Source organism: Phoca vitulina, unplaced genomic scaffold, assembly GCF_004348235.1.
Source record: "Phoca vitulina isolate PV1807 unplaced genomic scaffold, GSC_HSeal_1.0 scaffold2, whole genome shotgun sequence".
Lineage (NCBI taxonomy): Eukaryota > Metazoa > Chordata > Mammalia > Carnivora > Phocidae > Phoca > Phoca vitulina.
Window position 1 is genome coordinate 55,986,631 of NW_022589705.1, and position 20,181 is coordinate 56,006,811.

Here is a 20,181-nt window from a genome sequence, read left to right on the forward strand (position 1 = left end):
TGGGTTGGGACCAGGATCTGGAGCCCCGGAGGCTTCTACGAGTGTGAAAGCATGAACTTGGTGCCAGCGCCCCTGCAGAAACTCAGTGGCCGGGCTGGTGTTTTCGGTGTTTCTTCCTGATCCCCATCACTGGCCCCATTTTGGCTGTCACCGTAGAAATAGCCGTACCTTCATCTCTCTTTCTGATCACTGCCTCACGACAACAGCACCGATACCGTCAGCCCCCCAGTAGCACTACTGTAGCCATCTCAAAATGTCGGCCGCCCTCAGGATTGGGTTGGATCCTGAGTGTTTTGTAGTCGAGACAACAGCAGTGTGAACCGCCGGCATGAGCCATGTCGTCACTCTGAACCAAGCGCTCTGTACTGAAGGCTTCGCGTGATAATTATCCTAGGACAATTGTCTTCTTTTCCGTCTCCCTCAAGGGAGACAAGGACTGTGTCTTATCATAGTTGCTCAGTAAATAGATGTGGAGGGAAATAGCAGTGGGTTCTCATAGTCATGACAGAGGTCACTGGTCACCAGCACTGTCACCCCCAACCCCGACACTGCCCCCTTGTAGGCATCGTGATCCGCATCTCCTACCCCTCATCACTGTTACTGAGATCCAGCGTACTTAGCTCTGAGTAGCTTCTTGTTTTACTCCACCCTCAGCCTGCAGATCGTGCCACTGGCCCCATCCTTACCTTTTTTTTTGTCTTTTTGTTTTTCTCAAGAAAATAATGCCTATGTTTTAGAAAATCTGGGTGTGGAAATGTGGAGTTGCTAACTGGATTCTGAAGTCAGGACGGAGAAGAAGAGTAGAGAAGAGAAGGGCATGGGGTAGGAGGGATGAATGATGGGGCTGACCCCCAGAATGGTCCAGCCTCGCCAGTGTTCACACGGGGGGAAGGTATGGTCACCAGAACCTGCTGTGGCTGTTTCTGCTGGGAAGGCTATGTCACACCTTCAGCTTCTCCAGGGGACTTTGCCCCTTGCTGGGATTTGTGTTTCCCAACACTTTACAGTGGCCTGGATTCTGTCTACAGTCACCTACCAAGTAACTATTCCATGGTTATCCATCCTTCCTTCCTTTCTCCCTCTATTACTCCCTTCCTCCCTCCCTCCTATCTCTCTCTCCCTCCCTCCCTCTGTCCGCCCCCCCTTTTCTTCTCTTTCCTTTCTCCCCCCTCCCTCCCCATCTCTCTCTCCCTCTCTCTACTACTCTCCCTCCTCCTTGTCCCTCTCCCCCCCCACCCTTCCTTCCTTTCTGTAATTTTAGAAAGGGAACTGACATCCATTGAGATTTTATTCTACCATTTACTGTGCTAATTTTATTCCTACACATCAGCCTTCTTGCTGCTTCCTCTCAGCAAGCCCCTACACTGGCCTATTTTTCGAGGAGAAAACTGAGGCTCAGAGGGAGGAAGGAATTTATCCAAGGGAATGCCAATGATGAAGCCGCAGTTCGAACTGATGCTCTTGAAGACGTCCCTCTTTCCACTCCCCCACCCTGCCTAGCCTAAAAACATCAAATTTCGCACCCTAGAAGTAGCTATTATTTTCAAATGCAAATTGGTTTTCTTGACATTTGACTGAAGTTGGGAAGCACAAGGGTCCAGAGTCAGATCCCTGAGCCACAGCAGCCCCCTGGTCATTCACATTAGCCTGGTCACCTTAGCGCCTTGACCTTCCAAGGGGTGTCTGCCTTTCTCGTGCCACCTAAATCATCAGCAAATTCTTTTTACCTCCAGTCCCTATCTTGATTTTCCCCTTGCATAGTCAGAAAGACCATTTCAACCTGAATGTCCACTGAGGATGAATAGATTAAGAAAATGTGGTAGAGGCACCTGCGTGGCTCAGTCTATTAAGTGTCTGCCTTCAGCTCAGGTCATGATCTCAGGGTCCTGGGATCGAGCCCCATGTTGCGCTCCCTGCTCAGCAGAGAGCCTGCTTCTCCCTCTCCCTCTGCCCCTTCCCCCACCTCCCGGCTTGTGCGTGCGCGCGCTCTCTTTCTCTTTCTCTCGGCTCTCTCTCTCTCTCAAATAAGTAAATAAAATCTTTTTTTTAATGTGGTAAATCCACACAATGGAATATTATTCAACCTTTAAAAGGAAGACCATCCTTCCATATGTGACAACTTGGCTGAACCTTGAGGACATTACACTAAGTGAAAGAAGCCAATTGCAAAGGACAAATACTGCATGATACCACTTATCTGAGGTCTATGAAATACCTGAACACATAGAGGCAGAGGGTAGAATGATGGTTGCAAGGTCCTGGAGGAAGGGAAAGTAGGGAGCTGCTATTCAACTAGTATAAGTTTTAGTTCTGCAGGATGACTAAGTTCTAGAGACCTGCATTGTGCCTGTAGTTAATGGTACTATACCGTACTCTCTAGAATTTGTTAAGGTGGTAGATCTTTTTTTCTTTAAGAATTTATTTATTTGTCAGAGAGAGAGAAAGAGCACACAAGCAGGGGGAGTGGCAGGCAGAGGGAGAAGCAGGCTCCCCGCTGAGCAAGGAGCCCAGTGCAGGACTGGATCCCAGGACCCTGAGATCATGACCTGGGCTGAAGACAGATACTTAACCAACTGAGCCACCCAGGCGTCACAAGATGGTAGAGCTTAGGTTAAGTGTTCTTGCCACAGTAAAAAGAAGTGGCGGGGGGAAGGAGGGAGGAGACTGTTCCAAGGACCAGCTTAATTTTTAGGAAGGCAGATGTAAATATATCACTGGATTTACAGATGTATGACACTTGAAGATGTTAACTTTCATCATAAGGTCTAAGCATTCCCCGCCCCCTCTAACCTTCTAGACAACCTCTGGGACCCTCCTGAAATGGCAGCTGGGGAAAGGAGGTCCATTACCTGCTATAATGAGGCCCAACTTTGCGTGACTACAGGAAACTTTTCAGTCATTACAGAGACATATCCTCCAAGCAGCACCAATTCCTCTATGAGATTAGGTGGATCCAGGAAGACCACTGAGCCCCAGATCTCAGTAGGCCTGGAACATTTTGGCATTAAATGGGACTCCATTCTGTTGTAATGATGATGAGGCTTCATGGACTTCCTTTGAAACATGAATCTTAATTTCCTTTAAAAAGCCCCACAAATATCTAGCTCTGGCTTAGTTCAGGCAATGAAAAAATCTTTTACACCAGAAGAAGCCTGCTGTTTTTGCAAACTGTTTTTTAAATATATATTCCCTAGAGCTAAACTATCAAACTAGCCACTAGCTACATATTGGCTATTTAAATTGAAATTAATTAAAGCTAAATAAAATTTGTTTTTTTGAAGATTTTATTTCTTTATTTTAGAGAGAGAGAGTGAGCACCAGCAGGGAGAGGGGCAGTGAGGAAGAGGGAGAGAGAATCTGAAGCAGACTCCTCACTGAGCGCAGAGCCTGACCCGGGACTTGATCCCACAACCGCAGGACCATGACCTGAGCCGAAACTAAGAATCAGACATGTGACCAACTGAGCCATCCAGGCGCCCCAAAACAAAATAAAACTTAAAGTTCATCAGTCACACCAGCCGTATTTGAAGTGCTCAGTAGCCACATGGAACCACACAGGCTACCATACTGGATATTACAGACATAGAACTTCCCATCTCACAGAAAGTTCTATGGGGCAGTGCTGCTCTTGGGAGAAATCATTTATTACATCACATTTTCTGGTCCCCATCTCAGCTCCTCCACCACCCCCACTTTGTTCTTCATTTGCCTGAGTTTTTCCTGTCTCTGCCAGGAGGTAGGAAAGCAGCTGTTTACTCTTGGCTAATGGTGATAGAAAGCTCAACTCCTAGATACCACAGAAGGAATTAGTCTTCATTAGCATGTGTCTTCCTTGTTAGATCACTCACTGGGGAAAGGTACATACATTCGAATGCCTGGAATCACTAGGTGCCTTAATGGTACCCACTTTGGTGCAGTTACAAATCACTTAAGTTAATCCATTTCTCCTGAGCTTTCTAAATGGATAATTGAATTCTTTCTTCTGCAGTATTGGCCTGAGTTCTGAGTTGAGGTGTAGATGCCTTGCACCCTCCCTGGCCCCACTTCTTTCCACTCCCAAACTAGAATGATTGTATATTCTTGCTCTGCTCTGAGCTTCGGAAGAACGAGGTCTATGTATTATTCATCTTTGTATCTCCAGCGCCTAGCCACAGTTTGGCATGTGAAAAGCACTCAGTGAATGTTTGTTGAAGAAATTAAGTAATCAATTATGTAATCAATCAAGATGTGTTCAGTTTTCCCAGTAGGACTTTCACTAATTATTCCTACAGAGCATCATTCCCCAGCACAGTGATTCTGAAGTCTGGCTGCACACTGGAATCACCTGGGGATCTCTTAGAATCTACTGATGCCAGGACCCCGCCCCAAACCCAGACAATCCAAATCTCTGGTAGTGGGGCCTAGGCATCAGTAGTTCGGTGAAGGCTCCCCCCGCCAAAGAATTGCATTGTGCAGCCAGGGGTGAGAATCACTGCGGGGTTCTGATTTGGCAGCCATAAATATTTTTTCATCATTTTTGACGTGTTCCCCCACGGCCCATCTCACCCACTGTCACATTCGCTGTAAGATTAACAGGAGTCTGACCTTAATAGTTAATTTGTTCAGTTATGGGACAACAGTGTTCCCTCTGCTCCAAACAGAGACTCTGGGAAGATAGACTCCTTGCGGAAGCTTTCTTTCAATGTCTTCATGAAGATTCAGGCTAGAACTGTCTTGAAACAACACAAGAGAATCTCTTCTGTTAAACCCTCACTGGAGGTGTACATTATGAGTAAATTTGATGTCATATTGAGTCTTGAGAAGCAGAATGCATGCCACCATAATAAATGTGAGAAACATATCTATAAGGGGAAAAAGAAAACTTGAAGATGAGTGAACAAAAACTCTAGTAGTAATTATAGGTAAAGCAAGCTGGGGATGGGGAGGGCCTTAGGGAATAGATTCCAGGTACTGACCACGAGACTCAACAGGGAGGAAGTGCCCTCGTGGCAGGGTCTCCCCACTGGCTGGATGAAATGCACGGGTGTCCCTGAAGCTTGCCCCAGACAGGAGGATGGGGGTCCAAAGAATGACTGAGCCAGGATTAAAACAGGAAGGTCACCACCAGCACCGGGTATAAGAGGTGTGGCCAGGAGAATGATCGGGCAAGACTGGTCAGAAGGGAGACATGAGGGAGAAGACAGGGTCAAGGATGGACTGAGGGGTTCTGGACTAAGGCCAGGAAGTGTGGGGCAACCTTTTACATGGGGTCTGGTCTATCCTCTCAAGCAGGGGTAGTTTCTAAAGAGGGGCCTCCCATAAATTTTTTTTTCTTCCTCTTTCTTTTTCCAAATACCATCTAATAGTAGTTTTCTAACATTAAAAAAATGTGTGCCTGTGTATTCCAAAGTGTACCAAATGAGACAGGATGAGACGATACTAGGGACCACTGCTATTTATTGAGGACCTACTATGTGCCAAGCACCAAACAAGACCACACACACACACACACACACCTCAATTAATCCTCTCAATAAACCTGAGACAACATTATCACCAGCACTTTAAAGATGAGAAAACAGGCTGACTAGCTTGTTGTCCAGGATCCCATAGACCATATGTGGCATAGTCAGGGTTCAGTCCACGTCTGTGTGAGTTCAGAGAGATGGCTTTGCTCACACGCCCAGACCACACTTCATCCGAGTGGACGGAAAAGGCCTCCTCCCACCACAGCTCCACTCCTCACTAAAGGCCACCCCTTCTCTCACCAGTGAAGTGACAGACTCATACCAGCGCTGGTTATCCTCACACATTTTCATTATATGGTGGGGGTTTTATGAGACTCTACCACAGGCTGTTTTTCAAATTTATTTAATTCATCCATCATGCTCTGAAGCCATTTGCTTTTTTATATTGGACAGATGTAATGAGATTTTGGACACTAAAAAATGTTTTTATTAAAAGTTATGACCCAGAGCTAGTTGGTAGGGACTGTGCCATAAATCCCCAGAAGTGTGGGAATTTATAAAGGATAGTAGCGACATAACCTTAACCTTTTAGGCCACACCATAGATTACAGGATCACTTAGGCTAATATTGCCTCCCCCCTCTCCCTACCTCTGGCCAAATGGAATCATAATAATAATTTATGTGGTTAGCTGATGTGGTTGCTCTTCCTCTCCTCTTTGCCACAGTTGACTTCTGGCAAGCCATGGCCTGGTGGAAGCAGGTGGTTGAGAACAGACTTGGCGGTGGTGGGCCTGGAGGCCCTGCTGTGGTGGGCGTGGGCACGTTGGTTCTCCTGCTCTGCTCTGCAGCCCCGTTACTAGGGCTGACCGACCTCGCACGGTCACCTTTTCTCCAGACTGGGCGGAAGTGGTTATGGGAGATGGTTTCTCCAGTTCTTCATTGCCAACAGGAAGCTCTCCTCAAAAGCAGGGAATGATGCCACTATTTCTGTTCATGCATAGTAATTCCATTTTACTGTCAATATTGTTAGATTCATAATAACGTTGCACTACTTGGAAATCATCCAAAAAATAATCAGCTTGGGCATATTGACCAAAACATGATGACTAAAAAACATATATATAATAGATATTACATATATTATCGGTAATATATATTGTCAATGTGACTTTGGTAATTAGCATTTGTTAAGCAGAGTGCCAGGGTGTCAGATGGTGAGCACAGCACAGCAGAAGACTGAAGGGGAATTGCAGGAGAGAAGTTTATTACTCACAGGTCCTAGAGGAGGTACAGAGCACACCTCAAGAGGTCACATGGGGAAAGTCAAGGCAGGCTGCAGGCAGAGAAAGTATGGCAGGCCCTAAGGTGCGTGCCTTTATTAGGGACCACAGTGAAGTGCTTTGGGTCCCCTGGACTAAGGCCAGATTGGTCAATTCACACCAAAAAGAACAGGGTTTTGGTAAGCTCCACAGGGGTTTCATCTAAGGGGCACATAGGGGAAGGCGGGAGAGACTGCTAATCACAAGACCATTGGGGCACTGGGGGAGTCATATTAGGGGTTTATAATTACTTGTGACTCTGCAAGCTGTTTTTCTAGGGCTTGTTCATGGAAGGGGCTGGTGTCCATTCAAGGCCCCTGAAGTTAGCCCAGCCACACAAATGGATGCCAATGCAGAAATACAGAGTCGTTTAGCAAAATCCTCAAAAATTATGAACAATAAAATACAAAATTAACAAAACAGATTTGGTCAACTGCCAGCTAATTTTAAAACATGCATTCGTTCATATATTTTTGAGCACTGCTAGGTGCCAGATCCGCTGTGAACAGTGAGGATTTGGGAATAAATACAGCATGGTCACGCTTCCAGAAGCACAATGTAATCAGCACAGATGATGTGCTATTACTCTGATGATTTTCAGCTCAGAGGATCAAGGGGAGCTTCATGGAAAAGGTGGCCTTCCAGCTGGGTTTGAGGAATTTGGTGCTTTGAGCTTACAGAGATGAGGAGAGCATTTCAAGCAGAGGGGACAATCTGCCTAAGGGCTCTCACAAAGCTAGCTGTTCAGACTGCTCCAAGAGTTAAAAGAGTTTGGCCAAAACACATGATAGTATTTTTTTTTTTCCTTTTAAAACAAAAATCTTGAATGTAAATAAACATCATGCTCTTATCTGTTGCCACCATTGAGGCGGGCTGGGTAATGTCTGGAATTGCGGGAAGATACTCTTGAAGCCTACAAACTTACCACTGCTGGATTTCCTCCTGATCAGGCCCGTGTTTTATCATCTGCTCCTGCAGGGAACACACTGGCCACAGCTCCTGCCTAGGGAGACCGTGGGAGTGGAAAGCATAGATCCCGTCATCATTAAACTCATAAATCCATGCCATTTGTGTGTCAGATTCTTCATCCTCATTCATCATCCCTTACACTTTCAGAACGGTCACCCGTTTGAGGATTTTGAAGAACGGTTTGCTGCGGCCACCCCGGTAAGAATGAGAGGGCCCTCTCTGGTTAACTGTTTCAGGTCATTATCCCATTGTTCATTTCATGCTCATAAGTCGTGCCTTGTGGTTACAGAACAGAAACCTGCCCGTGGACTTTGATGAGATTTTGGAGGCAACAAAGGTAAGGCCTCCAGGCTCTTGGTAAATGAGGTTCATTCTGGTCATTCTCATTCATGCATTCCATGTTCTCATCCAGCCTGCGTGAATGCAGATGGGGGTTCTGCTCTAGTGGGTGCCTAGTCTAACGTTCACGGGCAGATTATCGGTGAGCCCTGTGATGAGGTCAGAGAGTATGTGTGTATGAGTGTGTATGTGTGTGTGTGTGTGTGTGTGTGTGTGTGTAGGAGAGGAGCTGACCTGGTGTCATTCAACAAATATTTTTCAAGCTCCCAGCATGTCCTGGGCATTCTGATAGATGCTAGAGATTCAGTAGAGCGGGAGGACACAGACGCTGTCCTCAAGGAGCTCACGATGTCCCAGTGAACCAGTGCACAGGATGGGTAAGATGAGGTACGTTAGTCTGGTGTAGTGTAATATAACAGTACACTGGGGGTTCGGGCACATAAGCAGGATGCGCTGAGTGCACGTAAGTGAAGAAAAACCAGGCAAGCACGATGCAGTCAGTATACCCTGGACTAGGTATACTGGTTTGCAGCCAGTGCTTATTCAGATTGGTCGATACACAGGCCAGTGAATAGTATCACCTCTGACGAGAGGGTGTGTGGAACGTCTCTAGGACAGGGGTCCTCAACCTTGGCTGCAAATTAGAATCACCAGGAGAGCTTTTAAAGTCGCAGTTACTAGGCTGTACTTCAAACTGGCTCATTCAGAATCTCTAGGAGAGTGGAAAGCAGGCATCAGTCTTTCCCCTCAGGTGCATCCAAGGTTGAGAACCGCTGATCCAAGTATCATATAAGCTGTTCTGGACAGTGGGGTGGGGTGCAAATTGAGTTAGGAAACATTTCCCAGAAAGAAAAAAAAGTCTTCTAATTTCTGTCCTGAAGGATGGGTGGGAGAGGCAATTGGGGAAGGAATAAATACTCTCAGTAGGAGGAGGAACATGTGCAAAGGCCCTGAGGTGGCCCCTCCTGTTGTAACCCTGTGTCTCTCTTCTCCATTACACTGCTCTGATTGTGTTGATGGGTCTGATTTTCCATCGAACAGCCAGCCCGTGAGAGTAGGAACGGGAACAGGCTCATACCCCCTGCTCTCAGTACGGCAGCTGATGCACAGTAGGGGCTCCATACTTTTTCTACACGAAAGACTGCCTGATGCCAAAACATAAGGATGGGGCTGTGAGGATGTGTTTGGGGGTCAGCCAAGGACATCTCAGCCTTCATCAGTGGCACTTTCAGAATTTCTCTGCAGGAGGGGGCCTCGGAGTCCGCCTGCAGCCGTCTAGTAGAAGGAAGGACCAGGGAACTAATCTTGAAGCCTCAGTGGCACAGCGCTCTAAGTATTATTCGAAAACCATCACTTGTTCACATCAGAGAATGCTGTGAAGGGGCTGGCCCGAGGGAGAGATCAAGGACCTTCCTCCTCAGCAGCGAAGCTATCCTTCTCCCCTTCACTGGACAGGGCAGCTTCCAGTGTCCCTCTGCTCACCCTGGGAAATGCCCAGGGCCTAAAGGAGGCAGAATCTGCCATCGGCAGCCTCATCGCTACCAGCAGATGTCTGAAGTGCTGGTAATGGAAAGGCCAGTAGGCATCTTGAACTGACCTTCCAGTTGAGTTCTTCAGATGGATGTCCATCATGGCAGACCCTTTAGGAACCCTAGCTTCTGGTTAGAGAATATTGTGGCTACACTCCCCTCATCTAGGAAGGCTAACTAGGGCTTGTGAAGGGATAGATAAACGAGGTGTTGCTTGGCCTGTGGGTCAAGCCCAGCTTCTTTTAGCTCACCGACCATAGGTAAGTGGTGTTATCTCTTGGTCTCCGCTCACGGGCAAAGGACAGCTGGAGAGACAGCTATGCCACCAGTGAGCTTAATGAGCCTCAGACATGGTGATAATGTATTGGAAAATGTATTGTAAACTATAAAGTGTTTTACAAATGTGAATGGTTACTTTTAATTCTCTTGAGGCCACTAAAATGATTAATTACAACAATATTATCAGATGGAACATGGTTTGTTAGGTTACAAATAAGAGGACTAGGGCTAACATGGGGGGAGAGGGGTGTGAAAATAGATATTATTCCAGATTCTCAATCACATATGGTTATTAGAATTATTTTTAATTTTATGGCCTAAGAATCCCCCTTTTCTATAAAATTTAATTAACTCGAGTTTCTATTTAAACAGCAAATCCAATGGAATGAAATAACAATCTATGTTTTATGCCTCTGCATGTTTTTCTCGTTTAATCCTTGAGTGAAAATCATCTGGCAAGAGGAAAGGCTATATCTCAAGAATGAAGGTTATTTTAAAAGTTGTGCTTAAGGAGAAAATTAGCCAATAAATTATATTTATTATGTTAGTAAAAGTGTGCCATGAGTTCAACACATTTGAAATGTAAATTGTGTGACTTAATTATTAACTTCATTTTATTATTTTCCTACCACTGAAAATAGTTGTAGGCCATTTTAAAAGCATTGAGTCCCAGTTGCAAGGAAGCCTAGAAGCTTCATGTTAATTGATTAAATAGAAGTATTCCTTATATGAATCTGGAAGAGAGAGCATAAGGATTACCATAGTTTCACCAAATAACATAAAATATTGTAAACATGGTAAAGACTCTTTCCCCAAGACAAGCAAGTATCTAGAGTCCAGCCAAGTCTGGTCCCACTGTGACCTTACTTACCCCTGTCCACTTTGCTGGCCTCCTCCCTGCACCCCTCCACCCTCATGCTCATTACAAATTGCTTTTCTTCCCACCTGCTCAGACTCCTCCAGGCCTCTCTCCTTTTTGCTCATGTCCTTGCTTGCACCAGCCTGGATTATCCTTCCTCTTCTTGTTTGTCCGGCTAACTGCTCCTCATCTTCAGAATTCAGATCAGGTCTGTTCCCTTTAGAAAGCCCTCCTTAAGCTTCTTTGCCAAAAGCTGGCCGACTCTCTTTCTCTGTTCTCCCGCAGAGACGCTTGTCGCCGTCCCTGCCACATTGCCTTGAAATTACCTACTTCTATGGATCATCCCACCAGACTGCAAGCTCCCTGCAGGCTGGGACTTGGCATTTCTCATTATTCTGTTCACCGCACTCAGCACCTCACAGGTGTTAAGTGTGTATGGAAAAAGCATCGTGTAGCTGAGAAGGAAATTAATATGTGTGTGGGGCCTTCCTGTGTGCCCAACACCGTTATTCAGTCTGAAAGCTTAAGGGGAAGAATGAAAGTTCATTAACCAAGCTAAACTTCTTTCAGCAAAAAGAGCCTTTTGTGCCTTTTTAACCAGGCTTAGACAAAGTTCAAAGAAAGTCCTGTTATTAATATTGTCAATAAATCTGCAAAGGAGGTATTATCATCTCTACTGTCCAGGTGAGGGAACTATAGCTCCAAGGAGTTGCAGAGGTTGGAGGTGAATCTGTCAACAGGTGTGGGACCTTTTCCAGCGCCCAGAGCTCGCTCACTCATCAGAAGGAGAGCACAAACCTTTTTTGGCACTAAGTGTAGAGATCTAGCCATACCTGGTTAGTGTTAGAATTCAGGTGCAGGGGTCCCTGGACGGCAGGCAGGCAGACTCTTCTGGTCCTTTCTATTGATTGATGTTTTTAGGTTCCCCCCAATCACAAGCTGTCACTTAAAATCCAGAGATGAGCCGAAAGAGTTTTTTCCTCAGTGGGCAGGTTTCACACAAAGCATACGATTATATACTTTAAGGCAGGCCATTTGGTTCCTAGCCATAGACTCCCTACAGTCTCTGAAGCTGGAAGTGCATGCAGATTAATTTCTAAGGATATCTTAAAGGGTTTCTTCTGCCGCTCTGGCTGGCCTTGCTCAGACACTCCTGTATGATGGATGGGGATATAGACGATACAGTGACTGCAGTGATGGAGTTCCTAGCAGTGATTAATAGTGTATATCCTGGGCTGTTTTTGATGCCCTTCCTCGTATTAAATGATATGTTTTCTTTTCTTCCAACTACATTTTTTATCCTAAAGACTGACTCTTTCAGAGACCATCATTTGACTGCATGCTCTGTATGCAGGACATTCAAGTCCTGGCCTGGGTGACCTTGAGGTCACCTCTGTGAGACTCAGTTGATTCATCTGTAAAAATGGGGATGATGATTCCTACCTCTCAGGTTCGTGGTCTTGGGAGCATTTGCCAAGAAGTGGCCATAAAGTCATGTCTCACTGTATCTGACACATGGAAGGCACTTTGAACGCGTGTGTGCACTCAGAAAAGAAAAGTAGTGAGGGGGGTCGCCTTCTTGCCTTTTTTTCCTGGAGAAGACAGACGGTGCTGCGCTTGATGGCAAGTCAGTGCGAAGTGGGATGACAGGTTATGGGAGGTGGCTAAGCCTGAATCTCCTTAACTAAGCCCAGATATGCTACCAGACACACAGAAGCAAGAATTGATTCTGGCTGCCTCCCAGGTGTTGTCTTTAGGATCATGAGGTATGGTAATGACCAGCTGGGCTTATTGTGTATATAGTCATGATGACAAAGAAACAAGGGTCCTCATGTCACACCGTTTTAAAGCAGCGCCCAGCAGCATTGGCTTCCCTTTGTGGTGACATCATTCTCTTTTTGTCTTTTCAGGCTGTGACCCAATTAGAACTTTTTGGGGACATGTCCACCCCTCCTGATATAACCTCTCCCCCCGTAAGTACGCACTGCAGCTCAGCCCTACGTCCCTCCCTTTTCCTTTTTCGGCGGCATGGTGGCGAGAAGATGGGCTTTGGGCCAAAGAGGGCTGCTGGTGGGTCTCACCTCTGCCTCTTGCAAGCTGTGTGATTTGGGCAAATTACTAGCGATTCTAAACCTCAGTTTTCTCTGCTGCTTTTTAAAGGAATTATGATACCTACTTCTGTTTTGAGAAGGAAGTGAAACCATGCATCAGCGATCACAGGATCCCCCCTGCGTACTTGCTATACTGCTGGGCAGTGGAGAAAGACATAAACAGGATGAGGTCCCTGCCTGCAAGGAGCACATGGTCTAGTTGGGAATATTGGCAAGAAACTCAATAGGACTACAGACGATGGGGCATTTGTCAGCACCTACCCAGAGCCCACCCAGCCAGGTGTTCAGCCCAGGAAAGGAAGCACCTTCTCCCCGGCCCCTTCTGCCTTGTCCCGTCCCCTGCCTTCTTTCCTTCCACTCTCCCTCTTCTTTTTGTCTCCTCCCCCCTTCCCCCCACCTCCCAGCTTCGCTGAGCTTCTCATGAAGTTTTGGATTCCCAGCTCTAGTTGCAGCCAGGGTACACATCCCATTGCTTGTCATTATAAGTCACTGCTTGCAGAGGGACAGAGATTGCAGGGAACCCTAACTGAAAAATGAAAAGAAGAAAAAAGCATTAAACCCTAAGCAAAATTGAATCCCAGTGCTTTAAGAACTGGTTGCCTTCAAAGGCAACCCTATGGCCACAGCATAGAACAGAACCGAGATGGGCCCTCCAGGTCCTCCCCTGCCCACTCCCCGGAGGTGGGAGGTGGGCAGAGAGCAGTGAGCCACAGCTGCACCTGCGGAAGCTGCTGAGAGGGGGCAGCTCCTCTGGGCTCTACGAGGTCGTGCAGACCAAGGGATGGTGCTATGGTTCATTGGCGAGGTGCGCCTCACAGAGAAAAGGCTATAAGCTCACCACTGGGGACAGATGGCACGAGACTCTACTGCCCCTGCTCCCGCCACCTGATGTCCCAAGCAGACCTGACTGTGGACACAGCAGCTCCTGTCTCCATGGAAGCTGAGGCAGGTCTGACCAGTCTCCTTCTCGCCTCTGTCCCAGGGGTAACAGCTGCACCTCGGGCACTTAGAAACTCTAGCTGTGGAGCTAGAAAGGCCTGAAGAGATCTTCTAACCAATCCCCTTCATTTTACAGATGAGCAAACTGAGGCCCTGAGAGGGCATGGGACTCCCCCAGGGTCACGTGGGGGAAACAGAACGGCGTCGATGGTGCTTAAAAGTGCTTAACACGGCAGCTCCCAGCTGTGTTTCTGGCCCTGAACCCAAGTGCAGTCCCAATGGGTATTTAATAATGCCCAGAACAATGCCATTCCTCCCACAGGCTGCTGGTCTAAAACTGGCCTTGTCTAATTGCCATGGTTTCGGGATTAATTGCTTGCCTCAGTCTATTCCAAAAGGAAAAGAAAAAGAAGGCTATTATGGCATCGAATAGACATAGTTTGTAGGCGAAAGGCTGCTGTGAATGGGTGTGGGCCTTTAAAACCCTGAGTACTCATGCTTTTCTTTGAGTACCCATCGGTATCCCTTCTGTCTGTTTATTTCGGTACCCTTCACCTTACCCACCAGTTCCTGCAACAGACCTCTCTCGGATTCCAGTGTGGGCCAGGCACTGTAGCGTTCCCTGCTCCTCAGGCTTCGGTTTTTTATCATCTTCTTGAAAATATTTATTTTTCTTTGCACGTAAAGATTCAGGCAGAATTCTGGGAGGCACCAGGAGACAAGGGTCTCTGCTCTAGTCGCTAAGCTTTTTTTGTGCATTTAGTCAGGCTGTTTATTTACCATGTATTAAGTGACAAGTCCTGAGCTAGGTGCACAGTAGGTCCGGCGTGGGTGCGTGTCAGTTTAAATTGACCACCTCTAAAGGATGAAAGCCACATATCGTGGAAGAATTTGGCCTGAAAAACACCCCCAAGGGGCAGGGGCTCAAACCAGAGAGTTGTGATATTGGCCACTGTTTGCTGAGCACCTGCTAATGTGCCTCAGCCTGGTACTAAGTGATTTAAATGCATGATCTCGCTTCATTATCACAGCTGCTTTAAAGGTAGGTAGCATCTCTCCTGTTTTACGGTCAGCGTCTACAGCTGGCTCCCGGTGTGCCCACCACATCAGTGGCTTGGAGCATGACTGGCTTCTGCAGCACCACCACCCCACCCCCCCGCCCCGCCATCCCTTACTTCCTGCACCTGCTGCCTCCCATCCTTGACGACTGCCGAGCCAGGTCTCCCGGCGGCCTCACGCGCCCTCTGCCTCTCTCTGTCTGACAGACTCCTGCAACTCCAGGTGATGCCTTTATCCCGTCTTCATCTCAGACACTTCCGGCGAGTGCAGACATGTTTAGTTCTGTACCTTTCGGCACTGCTGCTGTACCCTCAGGTAAGCTGTCCTCCACCTGCTTCCTTCCTTCAGCCTCTGCCCGTCAAGGAAGGGACAGGGTTGACTTGAACTAGCTGTCAAATTATGCCGGAATACCTGTGGAGCTAGCAGCCTCTCCTTGTAACTCTTCAGGTGACATTAAGAGGCCACCATTGGGAGGCAGGGAGTATTTACAAACCCGTGGTATGCTGTAGACTGGATTTCAGTGATGCCTTTCACCTGGAAAAGTCAAGATGCTAGGTTACTCAGTACACAGCTTCCAGGAGCTCCGTGCACACCCAGCCATGCAAATCAGCACAAGTTCATTTCCTCCTGTCCATCTCAGCCAGAGGGAGGGAGGATGGCAGGTGGGGGTAGGAGCCCCCACAGACCTCTGGAGATCTGGTTGATAGGACGTGTCTGCTCCTTCGGTAGAGACTCAAGAATGGGGAGGCTCTCCATGCAAAGTGCGATGCTGAGGGGCAGAGCAAATTGCTAACAGTGAATTTGGGAAGGTGATGGGGCTCTTAGTGATTTGGAAGGTATTTGTTCTGTTTTCTAAGCATCCTTTAAGATATATATACACTACTTTTACAACAGGGTAAATATATATATTTACAGATGAGCAAACTGAGGCCCAGAGAGGGGATGTATAGAATATATTATATATATATACACACACACACACACACACACACACACATATATATTTAAAACATTTACCATGTATTAAGTGATAAGCCCTGAGCTAGGTGCACAGTAGGTCCAGCATGGGTGTGTGTCAATTTGAATCGACCACCTCTAAAGGATGAAAGCCACATATCGTGGAAGAATTTGGCCTGGAAAAGGACCCCCAAGGGGCAGGGGCTCAAACCAGAGAGTTGTGATATTGGCCACTGTTTGCTGAGCACCTGCTAATGTGCCTCAGCCTGGTACTAAGTGATTTAAATGCATGATCTCGCTTCATTATCACAGCTGCTTTAAAGGTAGGTAGCATTTCTCCTGTTTAATGGAGAAAGGTGTGTGTGTATATATATATATATATATATATATAGTGACAGTATTTCAGGTGAAGCACAAATTGGTGGGATCTCAGATATCTTAACTTGTTTTCATGGCATCAGGCACTCCACATAGCCAGGCCACTCTAGTTGGAACGTGGCCAGAGGTGGTATTCCACTCTTTACATGCATGAGAGCCTTAAAGACTGTTTTCTTTCTTTAGCTACATATTTGAAATCTGTCGCTTCATCCTACTATTTTGTTCTTATATACAGCCAATAGAGCCTGAATGTTTTCTTTTTTTTTAATTTTTATGTATTAATTTATTTCAGGGAGAGAGAGTGTGCACATGCAAGCAGGGGAGAGGGGGCAGAGGGAGAGGGAGAGAATCCTCAAGCAGACTACCTGCTGAGCGTGGAGTCTGATGATGTGGGGCTCAGTCTCACAACACCAAGATCATGACCTGAGCTGAAATCGAGAGTCCCTGACACTTAACCGACTGAGCCACCTAGGTGCCCTGAGCCTGAATATTTTCAAATACACGTCTTCTTGCATTTTTCTATAAATAATTTTCATTACATAATGTTAGAAGAAAATTCTTGACACCAAATGAACCTTGCTGTTATTCAAAGTGAAGTAAAAATTTGTACTCTATTCTGAAATGGTTAAAATTATTCCCCATGAGCCCAGAGATCATTATGAACTTTCAGAAGCAAAAGAGGTGGGTAGCCAATGGTTCTAACTAAACACTTTAGAATCTGCAAGTAACCCAGATGTTTCATTGGCTAAGCTTCCTGGTCAAATCTGTTTATCCATCCCTAAAATGGGACAGTGGTGATGACTAGTTTTCCTTACCTAAAATGGGTATTAAAATTTCCTTGGGAATAGTGTGATAGAATACGTCCTTTCAAAGAAGAATAACAGTTTTCCATCAGAAATGTATCACCTTCCTGCGTTGAGACTACACATACTTTGCCCTCATTATCTGACCCAGGAAGATGTGCTGGGACAGGTAATGGGAACTTGAGGCCCCAAACTTACCAACTTGCAGACGTGTTCATTCCACAAATATTCCCTGAGTATCCACATGAGGCAGACCCTGTTCTAGGAGCCTGGGGTGTGTCCGTGAATACAACAGGCACAGGTCCTGCCCTCAGAGAGCTTCCTTTCTATTGGGGAGACGAGGCAACAACATAAAAATTAGTAACTTACATAATAAGTCTGCAAACGGTAAGTGGTATGGCCAGAAAAAATGTAGAGCAGAGTGTAGGGGCTTTGGAGCAGGTGGAGGACAAGTGTAAATGGAAGTTGTGGTCGGGAGGGGCTCATACAAAGGTGAGCTATGAGCAGACTAGAAGGGGTGAGGGAGAAAGCCAAGAAGATGCCCGGGTCAAGAGTACTCTAGGCAAGGAGTAAATGAGAGTGACGCAGTCACACAGCTCCTGGTCCTAACATGTGAATAAAAGCCCTCAAGGACCTGCCCAATGCCATGCACACGACTGCTCCTGAGCCTCTGTCACATCAGGGCTTTGAAGACCTGGTTTCAGTCTTGCTCCTTGACCAGCCATGTTGCAAACTACGGACAAGCCACTTCATGTCCAGATTCAGTTTCTTCAGCTGCTAAAAAAGAAAAAAAAAAAAAAAATATATATATATATATTATATATAATATATATATATATATCGATAGATTACCAATAGATTACCTCCACAACTTCAATGTTTAGAATGGAAGTGTGAAATTAATTTCAATGAGCACATTTTTGCTTCTCGACGCTCCTGCTTCTACGTCAGTTAGACTGAGGAACAAAAGTAGACTTCAGTGGGTAATCAACTGTCAGCCTTTTCCTCCTTGAACCGGTCCTAAAAGTCTCTGCAGACACTGAGGCTCCATCTGCCTGTCCCCAGTTGTCCAGCCAGTGGCAGGGAGCCAGGGACACGAACCGCGGTTTGCAGTACAATGGATGGGCTGCTGGGGGATTTTGCATCCAGTGGGCTGGGTTTGAATCCGGGCTCATCTATTTATGTACATTTTAAACTCCTGAGCAAATTACTTAACCTGCCAGAGCCAGAGTTTCTAAATCTTTATAAATTAATCGAAAATAATACTTCCCTTGCAACAATACCATGAGAATTAAATGAGAAAACAAAGTGAAGCACCTTGAAAATTGCTGGGACCCCATAGAGGCTTCAATCAGCAAAAAGCTGTTGTTGCTACCGTTATTATTATTATGACTCCTATTTGTAAAGTAGAAGAAAATGTCCTACCTATATTTTTTCCTCTAGCCTTTTTGGAATATTTAGAAAAACATCCGTGTAATAAAGGTTAGATCTTTGGCCTCTTAACTGTGCATGGCAGAGCTGGCCTGGGGGTTTAGAGAATGTACTGTGTATAAATACAGACCCTGCCACTAGCCAGCTGCATAATACTCAGCTAAATCTCTTCTGAGCCTCAGGGAGCTTATCTGTAAAATGGGGATGGTAATTCCACTGTACAGAACTGGTCTGACGATTGCATGAGTTAATGCGCATAGTGGAACATTTAGAACAGCGCCTGGTGGTGGTTCTGTAAGCAAGCAGTCAACAGATGTTTGTAGCTTGTCCGTGAGGAGCGCCGGCTCTGCTCCCCAGGCCCTGTGGTAGCTGCCTCAAGCCTGCCCCTCAGCCCGCTGCAGGATCTCAGACACAGTGAAGAGATACTGATACCAACTACACAGAGGCTTGTTGCAAGGATCAGTGTCAAAAATGTCAGTTCCACGAGGGCAAGGATTTTTTTTTTTAAATGTTTTGTTCTTCACCACGTCTCCAGAGATTGAAACAGTGCTTCATACCCAATAGGGCTCTTTTTGAATGAATGAATGAACGAGATCACGTAAATAAGCATTACCATCCAACTTCTGCATACATATTGGGGGAGTCCCTTAGATTTCAGTGTTTTTCTCACATTTTAGTCTGCTCTTTTAATTCAGATAATGAGGTATCCCCAGGTGCAAGCATCTGGTTATGAATTGCAGTTTTCAGCCGTCCTTAAAAATCTAACTGCAAGGCAGTAAGCAGGTGTTCCCCTCACTTCACGGCAAGGAGATTTATGATTGATCTGAACTCCGTGGCATAAACAGATGCTCCGTGGCACCTCCTCCCTCCACTGCTGAACGTTAATGAGTAAATGTTACTAAGCTGCTAAGTGGCTGCTGTGGCAGCCACCGAGTGGCTTGCCCTGTCCACGGCTGCCACAGCCTGCCACCAAGGGGTCCCCTCGGGCATGCCCGATGTCATGGGGCCAGACAACCTGAGCTCACAGGTCTGGGGAGAGCCCAGGCTGCAGAGACCCCGCCCCCGGAAAAGCGAATGAGACCTGCGAGTCCCCGAACATGATACCCAATTACCCTGTGCTGTTTTTTTTTTCTTTTGAATATTGTCCTTGGGTCTGAAGCAGATGGCATGAAGCCAAGGAGACATGCTAATAGCTCTCTCCAGAAAAGTGTGCACAGCCCATCTGTTGGTTCCTTGTGGGGAAAAAAAAAAGACAGGGGGAAAGAAAAACCTGCCACCAACAGTAGAATCATTAGACATCCCAGCACTTACCAGTCTTGGAGTTGAATTGTACACTTGGCAAAATGCAGCGAAGGCATTGACTCCACTATGACTCATTCACATTTACAGAGACTGCCTCCAGTCTCAGGCATTTATGGAGCAGCTGAGGTGTGCTCCAAACGGCGCTAGACACAGAGGACAGGGAAAGAGAAGATAGAGGGTTTCTGCTAGCAGGTGGTTTCTTGTCTAAGGAGGGAAGACAGGATGACTGGGCAGTTACAACACAGTGAGACAAGTGCCATCAGAGAGATGAACACTGGGGTCTGCAGAAGGCCAGAGAAGGAGAACCAGTGGAGTCCAGAGGGCAGGGAAGGCACCCAGCAGCAGTGACGCTGAGCGGATTCTCAGTCCGTAAGGAGTAGCCACGTGAGGTAGGGGTGGCTTCCCAGGCCGAAGCACCAGCAGAGATGGAGAGAGCGGGGGGGGGGGGGGGGGGGGGGG

The 20,181-nt window shown here is 46.6% G+C and overlaps 1 protein-coding gene across 13 annotated transcripts in view; it reads left to right on the forward strand.

The window, feature by feature from the left end:
- DAB1 (DAB adaptor protein 1) overlaps positions 1 to 20,181 on the forward strand; it is a 1,119,086-nt gene that overhangs the window by 1,079,590 nt on the left and 19,315 nt on the right. For 12 of the 13 annotated variants that reach the window (XM_032427988.1, XM_032427951.1, XM_032427959.1 and 9 more), the window contains 4 exons: positions 7,884 to 7,934; positions 8,026 to 8,073; positions 12,653 to 12,715; positions 15,058 to 15,166. In XM_032427988.1, the coding sequence (XP_032283879.1) occupies positions 7,884 to 7,934; positions 8,026 to 8,073; positions 12,653 to 12,715; positions 15,058 to 15,166 (271 nt within the window). The remainder of the gene's footprint in view (positions 1 to 7,883; positions 7,935 to 8,025; positions 8,074 to 12,652; positions 12,716 to 15,057; positions 15,167 to 20,181) is intronic. The other variant, XM_032428047.1, reaches the window with a different exon arrangement.